Raw genomic sequence first — 20,987 nt, 5'->3', positions numbered from 1 at the left:
ACATAAAGTGCTGGAGTAACTCAGCTGATCAGGCAGCTACCATGGTTAGGTGACGTTTCGGGTCGGGACACTTCTGTAGACTGATTCGTCTGATCACCAGTCTGAATGGTCCCGACACAAAACGTCACCTATCCATGTTCTACAGAGACGCTGCCTGACCCGCTGAGTTACTCCAGCACTTTGTGTCTACTTTTATGCATAGTCTGAGCAGATAGCTCGAACACTGTCTCCACAGGACAACCATTGGCCAGAATGTCCTTTTGGAAGGATTTTCAGAAAGCTTTTCGGAAGCTTTACAGATTAGGCCAATATAATGTACTTGAAAAATATAAGTGCAATTTTTTTTTCAGGGCGGAGCAGCTGAAAGATGCAGCTGCCTTAAATTGCCAGAGACACAGGTTCGATCCTGACCTCGGGTGCTGTCTGTGTGGAGTTTGCATGTTCTCCCTGTGACTGCATAGGTTTCATTCAGGATTCCTCCCGCATCATCAGGGGGTGTGGGTCTGTATGTTAACTAGCCCTCTGTAAATTGCCTCTAGTGTGTAGGGAACAGATGAGAAAGTGGGATAACATAGAACTAGTGTGAACGGGTGATCGATGGAACGGGTGGACAACACCCGTTATCAATTATCTGCGGATCATCCGGGTGTTGAGCTTCACAGCCCAACACCCGGACTTCCATCTGTATATATGTATGTAGCGCCGCAGAATTGTGCACCTATCCCCCCCCCACCCCTTCTCCCTTCTGTTTTTGTTTTTCTGTTTCTTGTTTTTTTGTGCTAAATTGTATGTATGCACTGAGTACGAGCAGCTTTCAGTTTCACTGTACATGTATAGTGACAATAAATGGCATATCGTATCGTACAAAGTGGGCCGAAGGGCCTGTTTCCACGCTCTCTAAACAAAGCTAAATCTGTACGAGAGAAATGTACTTCTGTACAGAAGTGTGAAAACGCACACCTCAGATTCAGGAACTGTTTCTTCCCCGCTGTTATCAGGCAACTGAACCATCCTACCAACAACTTGAGAGTGGTCCTGATCTACCATCTACCTCATTGGAGACCCTCGGACTATCTTTAATCGCTTTACTGGACTATATCTAAATATTATACCTTTTACCCTGTATCTGTACACTGTGGACGGCTTGATTGTAATCTTGTATAGTATTTAACCTGACTGGATAGCATGCAAAAACAACACAGCTTTTCACATGTATCATGCACCTCGGTATACATAACTGTACCTAAAACTAAAGACCTTGGCATTTCAGAGACATCAACGGATAAAAAAAAATGTAGTTTTTGCACCTCGTGTTAAAAGGGAGCCATAGGTCGGAGATATGAAAACCTCTTTATTGTCTCGAGTGGAGACGCACAACCAGGGCAAACGCTGCCGTCATCCGTAAACATTAAGTCAATCTTTATTTAGCACCTTAATTCAGAAAAAGACCTTGCAGCAGCTCGGACATGAAGCTCTGAGAAACTGCTGCCTTCACTAATTCTAAAACTAATGTTGTTGAATGGGAACAATTCCCATTCAACAACAATGTCTTTGTGACAGAGACCACAGTACCTAGTCACCTTGAAGCGCTGCAAGATTTTCTTCGCACTGTTTGGGCAGAATTGCATTTTTTCTAACCCGTTTCACAAAGGGAGGCTGAGTCACTGATGGATCCAAATCAGAGTTCATTGGCGTTGCCATGTACACAGTATGCGGTATTTGTTTCCTAAGTTAATAGACAAGCGACTGAGCAAAATGCCACATCACTGGACTCGCCAACAAGCACAGAGACCTGGCTTGGTTGCCAGTGAGCTGGGGCCCACCTTGTCAGATCCTTCCTGCTCCACTACAACGGAGAGGAGACCTCTTTGCAGAGTGTGATTTGCGAAGAGGATCTGGAGAATGATGTCTTGTCATGGTTCATCCCGAACAGTGGAAGGCTTGGATAGAGTGGATGTGGAGTGGATGTTTCCACAAGTGGGAGAGCCTAGGATAGGATCAGAATTAAAGGACGTTCTTTTAGGAAGACGAGGAGGAATTTCTTTAGTCAGAGGGTGGCGAATCTGTGGAATTCATTTTTGCCACAGAAGGCTGTGGAGGCCATCCATGGATATATTTAATTAAGGATTCTTGATTAGTGTGGGTGTCAGGGGTTATGGGGAGAAGGCTGGAGAATGGAGTTAGGAGGAAGAGACAGATCAGCCATGATTGAATGGCAGACTTGTCGGGCCAAATGGCCTAATTCAGCTCCTATCACATTAACATGAACAGCTCTATAACAGAGGACTCTCTGTTTTACAAAGTGTTGCCAGGGACACATTTGTAGACAGATATATCCATGCTGCATCTTTCAATCAATTCAATCAGCAAAGGAACCTTCCCAACATCTCGGCAATCATTTAATTCCTCAAAAACTGCAAAAAGCATATGTTCCAATTAGCTTCCACATTGTTTGTGGCACCTCGCTGTGTGTTAATAAGCCAAGATGATTACTTCCACAACAGTAAAGGGACTTCAGGAGATATGTTATTGCTTTACAAAATAAGTGATTTATAAATACCTAAGCTTATTAAGAATGTTTCAATGGAATAATGCAGGTCCACCACTGATTTTCCGGCACCCTTAGTTCCAGAGCCTTGCCGTATGATCCATTTTGCCAGGATGGTGGTCACGGCCTGAGGGGGGGAGGGAAATTCAGCCACGGAAGTCGGATATGGGAATGGTCTCCAAATCTGAGGAAAGACATTATTGCCATAGAGGGAGTGCAGAGAAGGTTCACCAGACTGATTCCTGGGATGTCAGGACTGTCTTATGAAGAAAGACTGGATAGACTTGGTTTATACTCTCTAGAATTTAGGAGATTGAGAGGGGATCTTATAGAAACTTACAAAATTCTTAAGGGGTTGGACAGGCTAGATGCAGGAAGATTGTTCCCCGATGTTGGGGAAGTCCAGGACAAGGGGTCACAGCTTAAGGATAAGGGGGAAATCCTTTAAAACCGAGATGAGAAGAACTTTTTTTCACACAGAGAGTGGTGAATCTCTGGAACTCTCTGCCACAGATGGTAGTCGAGGCCAGTTCATTGGCTATATTTAAGAGGGAGTTAGATGTGGCCCTTGTGGCTAAGGGGATCAGAGGGTATGGAGAGAAGGCAGGTACGGGATACTGAGTTGGATGATCAGCCATGATCATATTGAATGGCGGTGCAGGCTCGAAGGGCCGAATGGCCTACTCCTGCAGCTAATTTCTATGTTTCTATCTGCCAGCTCTGGCCGGGCCACAGTTCCAGAGCCCCAGCCGCGGGTGTCAAATTCGACCCACCGATCATCGTGGAAGTCCCGATGAGGTCAGGATCGGCCATCTCGCCCGGTTTGGTGAGGCAGCTGATCTCGACCTCATTGGGAAGCGGGGAGAAAAGGAATAATCTGGGTAAAACAAGTCTTTGATTATGTTGGCAGTGTGAAATGTAGACGGAGTCGATGGTGGGGAGTCTTGGTCTGTGCGATGGACTGGGCTACATCCAATCCACAACTCTCTGCAATGTCTGCGGGATTGGAAAGAGAGCTGCGGTGCTAATTCTGATCCACGCCCCTGTGCAGCAGGGGTTCTTAATGGCAGTGTAGGATTACATGTATTCTTCCACATGCAAATGACCACAGTGCAAAATAAGGTTTTTAACCAGAACTACCCACCCCAAGGTCCACAACGAATGGGAAGCTGTGGATTTTAATCTTCCAAAGCCCAGTGCAAATATTTTCACAAGCAGGCGTTTGATGACAGATGGAATGGGCTTACAAAAATCCGTCTATTATTGTAAAATCAGTTTCAAATATATCGGACGGTTGCATTAAATTCTAAAAATAATTGAATCCTTACTACCTCGCTACGGTCAATACAGAATAGAACTCGGCCCAATTTTGCCCGGTTGTTGCAAGCACAAGAATGGAAAATCACGAGTCGGGTGTGTTTAATTGTTATATGTACTGTAAACAGAGCAATGAGTTTCTTACTTGCAGCAGCATAACAGGCCCTGTAAACACAATGCTCACAGATAACACAATGAACCAAAGAGATGCCAATGAATTAAAGAAAACAATATTAGTACAAAACTAAAGGCCAAAGCCCCTAATGCAACCAAGAAAGCCCGTAGTTTTGTAGAAACTAGGAACTGCAGATGCTGGTTTACAGAAATCGACACAAAATGCTGGAGTAACTCAGTCAGTCAGGCAGCAACTCTGCAGAACATGGACAGGGGACGCTTCGTAGCGGCACAAGGAGCCAGCTCTCAGACACCTCCACATACCCAGCCCTTGACCATGACCTCAAAGACGAACTCCAGGCCATTATCTCCTAGACTGTTGCTGATCTCATCACCTCTGGCGATCTGCCCTCCACAGCATCCAAACTTATCCCTTCTTCCCCAGCCCCATATTTCCCACTTCTACCTCCTCCCTAAAGTCCACAAACAGAACTGCCCTGGCAGTCCTATAGTCTCTGCCCACTCCTGCCCTCACTGAACTCATGCCCACATACCTTCATTCCATCCTATCCCTCTTTCCCACTAAAAATGGTCTGAAGACCCAAGAACGTCACCTATTTGTGGCCTAGTTGGTGTTTGTAGTGTTCAAGGGCCTGATTTCAGTTTTCAGACTCCTGTCCCTTCTTCCCGATGGCAGGAGTGAGATGAGAGTGTGGCCAGGGTGGTGTGGGCCCTTGACAATGCTGGCTGCCATTTTGTGGCTGCGCCTTTCATAGATCCATTCGATGGTGGGGAGGTCAGTACCTGTGATGGGTCGTCTATCCCCAGCCTATGCAAATATTTTGTTTCATCACTCCCGAGTTAAAATAAACAACCTGTCTTAACACGTTACCCTGATCTTAGAAATGTCCCGCACCCACTGACAAAAATATACCACTTCTCACAATAATAGCTGTATTGGTTTTCTATTTTAGTTGTTCTAATGTGGGTGCGCAGGCAGACCTGAGATTAAGGGAATGGCGGTTTGCTTTAATTGAATGTTCTTTCTCTCCCAGAGCAGCATGGTGATTATGTTGGTTCCCTCTCTGTTATTCCTCTGAGTTTAGAAACTTCATTTAACTTCTGAGTCAGTGGTTAAGACATAGGTTTAGAGAAAGTGACAGGGTGGCAACTTACACAGTGGTGACGTCCACAGATTGCCAGCTACAATTTGTGTTTTAAACATGGATAGGAAAGGTTGCGAGGGATATGGACCAAACGCAGGCAGGTGAGACTCGTGTAAATGTTCTTATAGCATCTGCCTCAACTACATCCTCTGGCAGCCCGTTGGATGTACACACCGTCCTATGTGGAAAAAGTTACCCCTCAGGTTCGTATTAAATCTTGCACTCTCACTTTAATCCCATGGCCTCTGGTTCTTGAAGCACCTGCCACACTTTGTCCTGCCCCTCCTCCCTCCCAGCTTTCTACCCACCCCCACAATGCCATCAGTCTGAAGAAGGGTCTCGACCTGAAACGTCACCTACACATGTTCTCCAGCGATGCTGCCTGACCCGTTGAGTTGCTCCAGCACTATGTGTCGTTTTGTCTACAGTCCAAACACTCGCCGTGTGAGGGAGTTCATTCATATGAAACATACCCCACGGTAATAAGCATTTGGCTGAGAATTATGAATCCACTGCTGCGGAACCACCAACCGTTAATCCGTCCTTTGTGGAGAAGACCGACATCTACTAAAAATCAAAAGGGGCCCTAACTCTGCCTCCTCAAAGATGTTTATCTACAAAGTCCGAGTTTTTGTTCTGGGTTATACAAAATTAATCAATTCAGTTCCTTGGCAACACCACACTACATTTTTACAGCTTATTGGCTTCCCATGGCCAATATTTTCAAATAATTAATTCCATGCTAACATGAAAATCACTCAAGAGCATCAAGATTTGTAAAATCGGTCTGAAAGCATCCGTCAGATGGAACTGTGATGACTCCACGTATTCAAATACTTGTGTTTGTGACGTTCTCGAAAACAAACTAAACAATTGAGTTACTCCAGCACTTTGTGTCTATCTTCGGAATGAACCAGCATCTGCAGTTCCTTTCTAAACAAACTGGCATTCCTCAACATCAGCCTCTTGTGTATCTCCCAACATATAAGGAGCGTTACATGGCTCTGGGCCTTGTATTTGCTGGAGTTTAGAAAAAATGAGGGGTACCACTGCGCCACCCCTTTACCTTCAGCTATCTGGACCATGAGACGGAATTTCATTCATAGTCCCACCAAGTGCTTGGTTGATGGAGAGGTTTTAGCCGGAGCTGAACATCTCTGGCCAAGCGTTCCTTCACTTGCCTTCTTTGGTAAAGTGCCGTATACATGGGCGGCTCAGTGACGCAACGGTAGAGTTGCTGCCTTACAGCGCCAGATACCCGGGTTCGATCCTGACTAAGGGTGTTGTCTGTATGGAATTTGTAAGTTCTCCCAGTGTCCGCATGGGTTTTCTCCCGGTGCTCCGGTTTTGTCCCTCATTCCAAAGACGTGCGGGTTTGTTAGGTTAATTGGCTTCTCTAAATTGCCCCTAGTGTGTAGGATGTGAAAGTGGGATCACGGGAGGATCGATGGTCGGTGAAGCTCCGGTGGGCCCGAAAGGCCCGATTCCACGCTGTATCTCAAAACAAAACTAAAATAAATGTCAGCCCAGTTGCAGCCCAGCAAAGCGAACTTGAAAGCAAAACCACAAGGGCTACCTAAATATAAAGGTGAGAGGCACAAAGTTTAAAAGGAGATGCATGGGGCAAGTTTTACACAGAGGCTGGTGGGTGCCTGGAATGCAGCATGTTTGGCACAGACTCTGTGGACCAAAGTGTTAATTCTCATGCTGTGGATCTGTGGAATCTGTTCATCAGTGGGGCTCATTGCCACGGAGGGCTGTGGTGGCCAAGTCAGTGGATATATTTAAGGCAGAGATAGACAAATTCTTGATTAGAACGGGTCTCAAGAGCTATGGGGAGAAGGCAGGAACATGGGATTAGGAGGCAGAGATCAGCCATGATTGAATGGCGGTGTAGGCTCGATGGGCCGAATGACCTAATTCGACTCCTATAACTTGTGAACTTGTGCTGTACAGTTCTGCCTTCTCTGTTCATTATGTACACCAACTCTCTAGTGCACGATGACTCAAAATCAGACACTGCATCTTTTAATGTGGTAAGGACAGCCACCTACTCCTTTTACAAACCACTACGCTCATTGCTTCAACAAAGAAATGCCGTCCCCTTAAGCCACTGCCATTCAGTGCAATCTTCTCAAAGTACAGATTAGGGAGAAAATCCAGGCCTTAGCAAAACATAACAGATGGAAAGTTTTTCAATCTGTACTTAAAAATAAACTGCGGAGAATTCAGGGATTTAAAGTTATGTTTTTTTCCAAGAATTCAGTTTTGGTTCAGTACTTTCTCTCTTTGTTTCTCAGTAGTTCTGGAGACGTGTCACTTGAATCAGGCTGAGAACAGCGTCCTGCCAATTCAGAGTAAGTGGGCCAGTGGGTAATGCTTTAGATTAAATATTCGGGAGTGCCGCAGCGGTAGAGCTGCTGCCTTACAGCGTCAGGGACCCAGGTTCGAGCCTGAACGCGGGTGCTGTCTGTACGGAGTTTGCACATTCTCCATATGACCACGTGGGTTTTCCCCGGGTGCTCCGGTCTCCTCCCACACTCCAAAGACGTACAGGTTTGTAGGATTAGTGGCTTCTGTTAATAGCTTTAAGTTTCCGGGCACTCACATTTCAGAGGACCTCGCATGGTCCACCAACACCGCTGCGCTGGTCAAGAAGGCACAGCAACGACTGTTCTTCCTGAGGACATTAAAAAAGACTGGTCTGCCCCAACAGCTGCTGACAACTTTCTACCGCTGCACCACAGAGAGCATATTAACGTATGGCATCTCTGCTGCACGGAGGCGGAGAGGAGAGCTCTTCAGCACGTTATCCACAGAGCGCAGAAGATCGTTGGGACATAGCTACCAGCCTTGGAGGGCATCTACCACACACGGTGCCTCAGGAAGGCCGTCAGCATCCATAAAGACTCCTCACACCCTTGTAATGGGCTGTTCGAACTACTTCCCTCCGGCAGACGTTACAAGGCCTTCTACGCCCGAACCTCCAGACTCGGGAACAGCTTCATTCCCAGAGCTATAGCGGCTCTGAACCGGCCCTCTGAACCGGCCCCACCCCCCATGGACTGTCTCTCTCGGATGGTCACGTCGCACAGACACATCTGCACTTTAGTCTGTTTGAACTGTTTTGACTATTTTACTGTTCTTTTACAAACCATGTTCTCGGGGTATCTAAATCTAAATTTTATTAGTTATTTAAGTTATGACATCGGATGGAAGCTGCATACCAAATCTCGTTGTGCTTATGTGCAATGACAATAAAATATATTATTACTATTATTATTATTATTCTGTAAAGAGTAAATTGTCCCCAGTGTGTAGGATTGTGCTGTGTACAGCTGGTCGCTGGGCAATGCGGACTTAGTGAGTTGACAGGTCTGTTGCCGTGCTGTATCTTTAATTAGCTTAGAGATACAGCACTAAAACTCCAGGATGGCCCATGATCCAGGATAAGAATTCCTGCATTCCCTTCCTCCCCATCCCAGTCATCCTACCACTTCCACTGTTCGCATCTTCGTATCACTATCGCTAGCCCAGGCAACAATGGGCCATTGTGGGCTCAACCCTGAGGTCATCTGAGGCCTTTTCTCACTTCCAGTTCTTCCCCACCACCATCTTTCAGTCTGAAGAAGGGTCCCGACCGGAAACGTTGCCTATTCTTCCTTTTCTCCAGAGATGCTGCCTGACCTGCCGAGTTCCTCCAGTATTTTGTGTCCATCCAGAATAGGGCAGGTTTAAAGGGATAATGGGCCAAACGTGGGTAGGTGGGACTAGTGTAGATGGGGCATGTTGGTTGGCGTGGGCAAGTTTGGGCCAAAGTTTATTTTAGTTTAGTATTGTCACATGTACCGAGGTACAGTGAAAAGTTTTTTCAGCGGATAAGACTACACTCGATTACAATCAAGCCGTCCACAGTGTACAGATACAGGATAAAGGGAATGTTTAGTGCAAGATAAAATCCAATTAAAGATAGTCCGAGGATCTTCAATTGGGTAGATGGGAGATCAGGTCCATTGATAGGATGGTTAAGTTGCCTCTTAACAGCTGGAAAGAAACTGTCCCTGAATCTGGAGGTGTGCTTCTGTGCCTCTTGCCTGATGGGAGAGGGGAGAGGGGAGAGGGAGTGGTCCTTGATTACACTGGCAGCCTTGACAAAGGGCCTGTTTGCATGCTGTATGACTCCACCACTCTATCCATGCCCCCTCAAGCATAGGGTTAAGACATACACTTTTTAGAAAACGAATAACACATTTCTCCCTGCCTAAATTCAGCAGAAACGTGCCCCCCCCCCCCCCCCTCCCCCCCCCCCCCCCCCCCCCTCCTGCACAAGATGAGATTTCAGCTCCTCTCTGCTGCTGAAGAGGAGTATAAAAGGTAATGAAACAGGCATTTGAGGCTTTGAGGCTTTGAGCACCGCTCTCTGGCAGACTTGGTTCATTAGGCTTCCAACATGTCTGTTTCCAATTGGCAAGCCTGCTACATATTTATTTAATTAGTTCTCTTCCTTTTCATTACACACACATTGAAACCCGCTCACACACACACATATATACACAAAGCACGCCTTCTCCACGACTCTGAAACTGCAGACTGCATAATCATCACTGCCAGCGGTTCTGGCCTCTGAAGGTTTCTGCATCAAGCTTCTTTTCCACCCTCAAGATGGAAATATTCTGCTCTGTTCTACATCTGAACATTACACAGCAAAATGTATGCTCCGGTACCTCACTGAGCTGCCATGCTAAGATCCGCAGTGCAAAATCCACTCGGTAAATCCTGCATCTGTTGGTCCCTCACCAGCAGAATCATAATTCTTACAGAGACAGATCGAGTGTTAATTACTTTATCTGACTGCTGTTTCTGTATTATAGCCGGCTCTATAATTCACAAAGCGCTGAGTAAGTTCTTCATCGGCTGCTACAGCGGGTACAGTCATGAATAAAGCCAGGATTTTGCCATAAATGCCATGTCCCTTTTCATGCCTTTTTTGATGTTTTCACCAGGATAATACCTAAATCAGTGCCTAAATCAGCCTTTATTTGCCGTTTTGCTAAAAGGCCGTGCTGTTTTCTCTAGTTGTATGGCGTTTACAATGACGTTTTCTATGTTAACACGTTAATATTAATGTTATTATTTACGTGTAAACATAGTATAACTTACAAGAAAACTTCCACCGCCGGGGCGAAACCCGGGGCGCCACCGTCGGTCGTTCATTCGTTCGTGCTGCTTCCCGCTGGTTCAGTCTTCTCCAAGATCTATTTAAGAAAGAACTGCAGATGCTGGAAAAATCGAAGGTAGACAAAAAATGTTGGAGAAACTCAGCGGGTGAGGCAGCATCTATGGAGAGAGGGAATAGGCGACACTTCGGGTCGAGACCCTTCATCAGACTGATGTGGGGGGGGGGGGGGGGGGGGGGGGGGGGGGGGGGGACGTGAAAAAGAAAGGAAGAGGCGGAGACAGTAGGACTAGAAGGAGAGCTGGGAAGGGGGAGGGGGAAGATAAAGGGCTATCTAAAATTAGAGAAGTCAATGATGATTCCGGAAGTGGCGGCGTTGCCTTGCAGCTGCGGCTCGCCTGCAGTCCGTTTGTCTTTTCTGTTTTTTGTTTTCTCTTGTCCCGTTTTTACAGTTATTTCGGTATATATTAGTTGTGTATGTGTGGGGGGGGGGGGGGGGGGGGGGGGGTCTAACATGTTTTATGACTTCCTTCGGGGGGGATGCGACCTTTCCTGCCGTATCCCCCGTCCGTCTGCGCTGAGGCCTATCGTGGAGCTGGCGGCCTCCAACTGCGACCGACTCGAGGCTGCGGAGGCAGAGCCAGGACTTACCAACAAGGCTGGCCGACTTCGGGGCTGTGGTCGCGGTGCGACCCAACTTCCGACCCGACTTTGGAGCCTCGGAGGCTTAGCCGCGGGCCAGTGGACGACATCATCGGGAGCTCGAGTTCTGTTTTCCGGAGCTCCCGCAACTACAGCTGCGTCCGCTGGACTGGAGGGCGGCAGCTTCGACCGCCCCGGGCCGCGGAGTTTGAACCGGCCCGTTTGCGGAGCACGGATTTAGCCGCGGGACTTACTTACCATCACCCGGCGGGGTCACAACATCGGAGGCTTGGATTGCCTCAGCGCAGAGGGAGAGCAAGGGGGGAAGAGACAATGACTTTGGGACTTAAACTGTGTTGAGTGTTTGTTATTTATTCTATGTTATGACTGCAGGCTAAACCATTTCGTTACACTGAAAAGTGCAATGCCAATAAATTGAATCAAAATCAAAAAAAATGATACCGCTGGGGTGTTGACTACCCAATTGAAATGCCCAAGCTTGTCTCCTCACTACATTTACTGCTGGCTCCAGTCACAAATTTGTGTTTTCGAGTGATCTGTGCAAGGCATTCATTGATGCTGGAATTCCACTGTGGAAATTGGAAAACAAATCTCTCAGAGTTTTTTTTAGAGAAATACAGAGGAACATATACCAAGCGAGTCATCATTATGGAAAAATTATGTTGACAGCAACTTCAACATTGTTGTGCAGAAAATTAGAGATTAAGTTGCATGCAACAAAAGATGGATCCTAATAGGCGAGACAACGGATGCTGTGGGGAGATATGTTGCCAATGTGGTCATCTGTACACTGGAGGCAGGTCAACCATCAAAGGAGTTGACATCGGAAGTATTGGAGAAGTCAAACAGCTCAACTATTGCTCAGTTGTTTACATCTTCACTTGCTGTCCTTTGCCCATAAGGTATAAAACATGAGAATGTACTTCTGTTTGTGATTCCCCAAAATGTTGCATTTGACATGCTTAGCTGAAGGACTTCATAGAATTGCCAAGCACAGACATAGCTTGTTTCCAAATGTCGATCGCCTAGTTTCCAAAGTCAAGAAAATCTTCCTCAAAGTAGCGTCACGTGTGCAGTTGTTCAAGGAAATGGCACCCGAGATTCCGCTATCTCCTCAGCCCGTTTTGACTAGGTGGGGTACATGGCTCTCTGATGTATTCTACTATGCTACAAATTTTGAAAAGACAAAATCGTCAACTGTTTTGAAGAAGAAGAATCTGCTGCAGTCAGGATCGTCAGTGAAATCATGCAGAAAAAGTCCCTCCACCGCGATCTTGTGTTTATTGATTCCAATTTTGCAAACTTCCCACAAGCTATCGCTTCCCTTGAAGAACGTGGCAAAACATTAGTGAATAACTTGCAGGTTTTCAACAAAGTAACTGACGATATTCGTAAAGTTCTTGGTGATGTAGGTAAAGACATACAAGGATAATGTGAGACAGTGATGTTAGCTGACAAAAATCTTGAAGAAATACAAAACATAGCTACAGTTCTCAAAGGTAGTTGTAATGCACAAGATATTGACATGAATGTAGAGTCGGTAGCTTGTTTCGGTTATGCACCAGTGACCTCAGCTGGGGTAGAAATAAGTTTTTCACAACTGAAGCATATTCTGTCTGACAGATGGCATAGTTAACACCAGATAATTTGAAAAAAAATGCTAGTAATTATGTGCAACCAGGCAACTTTGGTCATTTAATGAAGTATACCTTTATATTATTATTTTTAGCCATATTTTGGTGGTGGAAATAAATGCCTTTTTTGGTCAATAAATGCCATTTTTGCACCTTTTTTGTAATTTTATTATGCCTTTTTGCCTGCCTATTTTAAAGTTGTTTAGTGCCTAAACATCCTGGCTCTAGTAATGAAGGTACTTGCTCTCAGTTCTGCAACAGCACGGCGGCGCAGCGATAGTTGCTGCCTCACAGCGCCAGTGACCCGGGTTCGATCCCGACCTCGGGTGCAGTCTGTGTGGATTTAGCAACCTGTGACCCCGTGGGTTTCCTCCGGGTGCTCCGGTTTCCTCCTACATCCCAAAGACATGCGGGTTTGTCGGTCAATTGGCCCTCTGTAAATTGTAAATTGTCCCAAGTGTGAAAGGAGTGGATGAAAACAGGGAACATCCAACAGTAGAGCACAGGAACTGGCCCTTTAGACACAATGTTTGTGCCGAACATGATGCCAAGTTAAAGTGATTTCATCTACCTGGACATGATCCACATCCGTCTATTCCCTACATTTCCATGTGCCTACCTAAAAGCACTTAAATACCACTATCGTTAAAATGGGATAACACTATGATGTTGAGTTAAACTAATGTGTTAAACTAACCCATCCGTAGTGTGAATGGGTGATCGATGGCAAGCAGTGTTTCCATGCTGTATATCTGAAACTAAACAGAACTAAAAATATGACTGAAGCACTAAAGCGGAGGGAGATCTACATAAAATGATTAGAAATGCATGGAGTGTCCGCCAGATTTATTTACTCACTCTGACCTTGGACTTGAATTCATGACCTTCTGATTTAAATTAAAAAAGGCTCACCTTAGCCAAGAATAATTGTCATTACGTTTAAAATTATGGAGCATTTTGCAAGAGCAAACAGGAGAACAGTTTGGGTGGCACAGCGATAGAGTTGCTGCCTTACAGCGCCAGAGACCCGGGTTCGATCCTGACTACGGGTGCTATTTGTATGGAGTTTGTACGTTCTCCCTGTGACCGCGTGGTTTTCTCAGGGTGCTCAGGTTTCCTCACACATTCCAAAGACGTACAGATTAGTAGGTAAGAACTGTAAATTTTCCCTAGAGTGTAGGACAGTGTTAGTGTACGGGGCCGATTGCTGGTCGGCGCGGATTCGGTGGGCTGAAGGTCCACGCTGTACTTCTACAGTCTACAGGTTACTTGCGACTGGGAAGTGAATGATCAACATTTGTCACTCTAAAATTACAAAATAACTGAGGAGAAGGGTTTGGAGTATTATTTACCCCAAGTGAAATTAAAAGCCTGGGGCCACCTTGACAGAGGCAATACCACAGACAAAACATCTTTGGCTGAGGGAGACCTGATAGAAGTATATAAAATGATGAGAGTCACAGACAGGATAGACAGTCAGAACCTTTCTCCCGGGATGGAAATATTTAGGTTTAAATTCCTCATTTTCATGTACCGAGGTACAGTGAAAAGCTATGTTTTGCATGCTATCCAAATCAGTTCAAATGATACTGCACATAAATACAATCAAGCCAAACTCAAGTACAGTAGTTAGAGTAAAGGGGAAGATACAGAGTGCAGAATATAACCCACAGCATTGTAACACATCAGTTCCAGAGGCAAAATATTAGATATGTAAAAAGGAAAATGTACAAAGGAAAAGATTAGTGAAGACAAATGTAGATCCCTTACAATCAGAGACAGGCAAATTTATAATAGGAAACAAGGAAATGGCAGAACTGTTAAACGAGTACTTTGGTTTTGGCTTCACTAAGGAAGACACAAACAATGTCCCAGAAATACTTGGGGACCGAGGATCTAGTGGGAGGGAGGAACTGAAGGGAACCCACAATAGTCACTAAATGGTGTTAGGTAAACTGTTGGGACTGAAGGCAGATAAATCCCTAGGACCTGATGGTCTGCATCCCAGACTTGAGGAGGGGGGCCCTAGTAGTCGAGGATACATTGGTGATCATTTTCCAATGTTCTCTCGACTCAGGATCAGATCCTGTGGACTGGAGGGCAGCCAATGTAACTCCACTTTTTAACAAAGAAGGGAGAGAAAACAGAAAATGATGGACCAGTTAGCCTACATCGGTAGTGGGGAAGATGCTAGAGTTGATTATTAAAGATGTTATAGCAGCACATTTTGAAAGCAGTGATAGGATCAGTCAAAGGTACACAAAATGCTGAAGAAACTCAGCAGGTGCAGCAGCATCTATGGAGCAAAGGAAAAAGGCAACGTTTCGGGCCAAAACCCTTCTTCAGACTGGATCAGTCAAAGTCAGCATGGATTTATGAAGAGGAAATCATGCTTGACTAATCTTCTGGAATTTGTTGAGGATGTAACAAGTAGAATGGAGAAGGGAAAGCCAGTGGATGTGGAGTATCTGGACTTTCAAAAAGCCTTTGACAAGTTCCCACACAAGAGATTAGTGTGCAAAATTAGAGCACATGGTATTGGGTGTAGGGTATTGACATGGATAGAGAACTGGTTGGCAGACAGGAAGCAAAGAGTTGGACTTAACGGGTCCTTTTCAGAACGGCAGGCAGTGACTAGTGGGGTGCCGAAAGGCTCAGTGCCGGGACCCCAGTTATTTACAATATATATTAATGATTTAGACAAGGGAATTAAACGTGACATCTCCAGGTTTGTGGATAAAACAAAGCTGGGTGGCAGTGTAGGCTGCGATGAGGATGCTACGAGGCTGCAGGGTGACTTGGATAGGTTGGGTGAGAGATTGGATGCTTGGCAGATGCAGTACATTGTGAATCAATGTGAGGTTATCCATTTTGGTGGCAAGAACAGGAAGGCAGATTATTATCTGAATGATGCCCGATTAGGAAAAGGGGAGGTGCAACGAGTGTGCTTGTACATCAGTCACTGAAAGTAAGCATGCAGGTACAGCAAGCAGTGAAGAAAGCTAATGGCATGTTGGCCTTCATTGTGAGAGAATTTGAGTTTAGAAGCAAGGAGGTCCTACTGCAGTTGTACAAGGCCCTGGTGAGACCACACCTGGAGTATTGTGTGCAATTTTGGTCTCCTCATTTGAGGAAGGACATTATTGCTATTTAGGGACTGCAGTGTAGGTTCACCAGGTTAATTCCCAGGATGGCAGGACTGGCATTCGATGTGAAAGAATGGGCCAACTGGGCTTGTATTCATTGGAATTTAGAAGGATGAGGGGATCTTATAGAAGCATATAAAATTCTTACGGGATTGGACAGGCTAGATGCAGGAAAAATATTCCCGATGGTTACACGATGTTGGGGAGTCCAGAACCAGGGGTCACAGTTTAAGAATAAGGGGTAGGCCATTTAGGATTGAGATGAGGAAAAAAAACCGGACAGTTGTGTATCTGTGGAATTCTTTACCACAGAACACAGTGGAGGCCAATTCACTGGATGTTTTCAAGCGAGAGTTTCAATTTAGCTCTTAGGGCTAAAGGAATCAAGGGATATGGGGAAAAAGCAGGAACGGGGTACTAATTTTAGATGTTCAGCCATGATCATATTCAATGGTGGTGCTGGCTCGAAGGGCCGAATGGCCTATTCCTGCATCTGTTTTTCTGTTTCTAAGCCCAATGTCCGCAAAGCAGTAGAGCTGAGTCGGACAGTAGCCTAGCTTATGGAGAAGCCTGGTGTCAAAGTCAAGAGGTCTTTCAGGTGAGGTGAGATGAGGAAAACATCTGGAATTCTCTGCCACAGAAGGTTGTTGAGGCCAGTTCATTGGCTATATTTAAGAGGGAGTTAGATGTGGCCCTTGTGGCTAAAGGGATCAGGGGATATGGAGAGAAGGCAGGTACAGGATACTAAGTTGGATGATCAGCCATGATCATATTGAATGGCGGTGCAGGCTCAAAGGGCCGAATGGCCTACTCCTGCACCTATTTTTCAATGTTTCTAAAGGAAAACTGTCGGAATGTGAAACTAAGAAAGAACAGGCAGTAGGGTCGGATTTTGATTGATGAAACAAAGAGCGTTGCAAACATGGGTTATAAAACTTCACACTTCTATAAGTGACAAATAAAATCACTGCACAGCCGTGGTGAGATGTCAATGCCCACTCTGAGAGAAGCAGAGTTTTCAGAATTTCTTCACGACTGTTCATCTGAAGAAGCATTTAAACAAGTGCACGGATAGGAAGGGTTTAGATGGATACGGGCGAAACGCAGGCAGGTGGGACTAGTGTAGATGGGACATGTTGGCCGGTGTGGGCAAGTTGGGCCGAAGGACTTGTTTCCATGCTCTATGATTTTATAAATTGGCAGGTAATTGGTAGGAAAATGTTTTACATTGAAGGAAAATTAGAAAACAATCTGAACTATCCTGTTTCCGTGCTGTCTGTCTCTGGGCTATTTAGCTCCTAGCATCCTCTCCACCTACATAGAACATAGAACAGTACAGCACAGGAACAGGCCCTTTGGCCCACAATGTCTGTGCCGAGCATGATGCCAAGACCAACTCTTATCTGCCTGCACACAATCCATATCACCCCCTTCCCTGCACATACAGTACATGTAGCTATCCAAAAGTCTCTTAAATGCCTCTTCAAAGTCTCTTTAATGTCCAATAGCATTCATGCACTCATGTGTAGGCTATCCAAAAGTTTCTTGAATGCCTCTTTAAAGTCTCTGCAATGTTCAATAGCATTACTGCCGATCTTTCACCTCAGCTCCCCTTTCATTCACTAATACTCTTTCCTCCATCTCCTTAATCCAAAATGATATGCACTCAAACTTAGCTTGCGCATCCCCCTTTAGTAGAGCAGTTCGATGATTCTCTACGCTCTGGGTGAAGAAATGTCTTCTCCTATGGATAACCAATGTTTTTTCTAAGACTGCAACCCCTGGTTTTAGATACCCCAATCATGGAAAATATAGTCTGTGTAGAAACATAGTGGTTAAGGAGGTACTATAACAACATTTAAAATGCATTTGAACTGGTACATGAATAGGAAAGGTGACGAGGGATATGGGCCAAATGTAGGCATATGGGACTAGTGTAGCTGGGACATTGTTGGCCTGTGTGGGTAAGTTGGGCCGAAGGGCCTGTTTCCACACTGTATCATTATGACTAATATCAGCCTGATCTGTTTAATATCTCTTCATATCTCTCTTCCCCATCTATAGGAACCACCCTACCCTCCACCAACTTCAAGCCCTTTCATTTCCTCAATATCTAAACAAAACGCTCAATCTCCACCTTAATATGTTTACAGCTCACGCTCCACAGTTCTCTTGGGATGGAATTGGGTGAAATTTTAATGGGGTTGGAGAGGACCTGTTAACACAGGGGGGACACGATATACCTTATTTCCCCAATTCTACAATTCTATTCAACCAATCATTATTTTTTTTGCTCATGCTGTACTAAGCATTTCGATAAAGTCCCAGATGCCTTCATATAATTCCATGAGCTAACTTACATTTGTTCTTATTTTCTCTGATATCCTTTGAGTTGAGATTGGTTGCAATTTCCTACCTCTATAAAACTCAACACTCTAGAACTCTCTTGAGAATATTATGATGGATTATACCCAAAATTAATCCGCTCTGAATTATACAAGCATACAAACCAACACCAATCTTTACTATGCAAGACAGAAGGAGCTGGGGGAACTCAGCAGGTCAGGCAGCATCTGTGGAGGGAATGACCAGGTCTGTCCATCAGGCAAAGGGGGGAAGATTTAATTGGAACCTGAGGGGCAACTTTATCACAGAGGTTGGTGAGTGTATGGAATGAGCTGCCAGAGAAAGTAGCTGAGGCAGGTACTATAACAACATTTAAAAGACATTTGGACAGTTACATGGTAGTTTGTTAGTTTAGTTAATTGTCACGTGTACCGAGGTACAGTGAAACGGTTTTCTTGCATGCTAATCAGTCAGCGGACATGATTACAATTGAGCTGTCCACAGGGTATAAATGTGTCATAAAGGGAATGACATTTAGTGCAAGGTAAAGTAAGAAATGCTGCTGTTGGAATAGGAGTTCAAGAGTGGAGTGATAGTAATGCGTGATTGCAGATTGCACTCCTGTGGCCAGCACACACAGAGTCGCCTGGGTTGCGCCCCAGACAAGTTAGAGGGATATGGGCCAAACGCAGGCAGGTGGAACTGCTTACCTGACTTGCCCACGCGGCTCTCCCAAAGACAGCCAGCTTCACCTCGGCGCTCTTTTGCCATGGCACAGTGACGGGGAACTCATCAGGCCGCACTCACAGCCCGGCAAACGCTAACAGCAGCATCCTCAAAAACGACACCTGGGCTTGGGAATAGGGGAAGATACGAGGTAAAGTACTTTAAGCATTTGCAGGCAACAGACCGCCAACATGAAGAGAACTCCGCTCACCATCGGTCAGTGTAACGACTGAGGCAAGGACATCCCATCTTAACAAAATAAAAATGTACAGCCACACATACCAAAAGAAACAGCCCCAGTGTTGACATGTTTGGCTCCAGTGATTTACAACTCGGAGCACATAGTGCAGGTGGGGCATGTTGGTCGGCGTGGGCAAGTTCGGCCGAAGGGCCTGTTATATGACTCTGCCCACTCCACCGATGCTGCCTGACCCACTGAGTTACTCCAGCACTTTGTGTCTTTTTTTCTTTTGTAAACTAGCATCTGCAGTTCCTTGTGTCTCGGGTCTCCTCCAGCACCTTGTGCACTGACTGCAGAAACAGGCAGGGTCGGGAACTGCCGGGCAAGGACATCCCATCTTAACGAAATAAAAATGTACAGCCACACATACCAAAAGAAACAGCCCCGGTGTTGACATGTTTGCATTGCATGCTCCAGTGATTTACAACTCGGAGCACATCAAAAGGTCGCTTGGCCACAAGGCGATAACTGAAAACAAATACAGCCGTGGGGATATAGCTTACCTGACTTGCCCACGCCGGCTCTCCCAAAGACAGCCAGCTTCACCTCGGCGCTCTTTGCCATGGCACAGTGACGGGGATCTCAATCAGCCAGCAAACGCACAGCAGCAAAAACGACAGCAATCTGAGCCCAAGCCAATCCTCACCATCTCATTCCCTCTGGAGCACCACCCTGGGCGTGGGATGGGGAAGAGATAAGAGGTGAAAGTTACTTTAACATTTGCAGCAACAGACAGCCAACAATGAAGAGAACTCGCTCACTGTCAGTCGGGTCAGTGTAACAATGAGAAGCAAGTCTTGCACTTTAAAGGGGGTCTCTTTGAGTTTGCCATTCGCTGCGACGCTGAGATATGACTGGGGAGGAGGGGGCATCACTGGCACATTGCAACAGGAGGCTTGCGCTTCAGAAGGTGCGTTGCAAACGGTTGCAATCAAACCAACTTGCCCCCTTGCAATGTCCGCGGCGGGCGGGGAGAGGAGGCGGAGGGCTCGGGAAACTGCGGTGCATCGGAGGGGGTGAGCGCTCAACTCTGCAACCGGCGACTTGGTGCAAAATTGTTTGCAAGGGTTGCGACGCATGCAATAAATATCCCAGCAGATTATTTGCAAAGGTTGCGACTTAATGCAAGACCCCGGCAGATTGCAAAGGTGCAATATACCCGTAGATTGTTTGCGACTCATGCAATCTCTCGGCAGATTGTGTTCAACGGCTGAGACTCATGCAGTATCATTGTAGACGTTTGCAAAAGCTGAGACTGGGGTCCCGCTGATGCACACTCGCCCTCCACTCACCATGTGAAGCACGGTGCTGCAAAACCACACTAGCCCCGAGCAAACACACACACACCGGGCTGTTTCTCTGACCCGCTGCAACAACCCAGTCCTGGGCAGGAATCCTCGCAGACCACAGCCGCACGATGAGCCGCTCTGGCAGATTGCAATTTGCAAAGGGAGTTTTTTTTTGCAATAGGACAGGAGGGGTGTGCGTGATGTGGGGGGGCGAGCTGCTAGCGATCCGGCCACTCACGGGAGAAGCGCTCGCCCTCTGGGCTGCGATACACCACCGACACACACTGTAACCCTCCCACCCCCCGGCCACCTCCAACACACGGACCGGAGTGCGGGCAAACGCGGACGGGATGGGTATTGCCTCTGACATTGCCTCTGATCACTCAGCCTCGGAGTTGGGAGGGAACGATGTTGACAGCTCACAACAGCAAGGAATAAAATGTGCCCTCGTTTTTAATTTTACTTTCACGAGATCAGAGCTGTGCCTTCACTTGTCTAGCTGTTCAATATCGTTTTGCAGAACACAGAATGTAGAAACGAGGAACTGCAGATGCTGGCTTTCCAAAAAAGGACACAAAGTGCTGGAGTAACTCAGCGGGTCAGGCAGCATCTGCGGAGAAC

The 20,987-nt window shown here is 46.1% G+C and overlaps 1 protein-coding gene across 2 annotated transcripts in view; it reads right to left on the bottom strand.

Annotated features, from left to right (window-relative positions):
* Positions 1-20,712, bottom strand: part of rerg (RAS-like, estrogen-regulated, growth inhibitor) — a 40,505-nt gene extending 19,793 nt beyond the window's left edge. Inside the window, exons 1-2 of one of the 2 annotated variants that reach the window (XM_055652924.1) lie at positions 20,425-20,712; positions 19,581-19,749 (exon numbers count right to left, since the gene is read on the bottom strand). In XM_055652924.1, coding sequence (XP_055508899.1) covers positions 19,581-19,641 — 61 coding nt within the window. In that variant the 5' untranslated portion in view covers positions 19,642-19,749; positions 20,425-20,712. Of the gene's footprint in view, positions 1-19,580; positions 19,750-20,369 lie in introns of both variants that reach the window. The other variant, XM_055652923.1, reaches the window with a different exon arrangement.
* Positions 20,713-20,987: the final 275 nt, after the last annotated feature.

Source organism: Leucoraja erinacea, chromosome 22 (genome assembly GCF_028641065.1).
Source record: "Leucoraja erinacea ecotype New England chromosome 22, Leri_hhj_1, whole genome shotgun sequence".
Taxonomy (NCBI): Eukaryota; Metazoa; Chordata; class Chondrichthyes; order Rajiformes; family Rajidae; genus Leucoraja; species Leucoraja erinaceus.
This window is presented reverse-complemented; position numbering and strand designations above follow the sequence as displayed.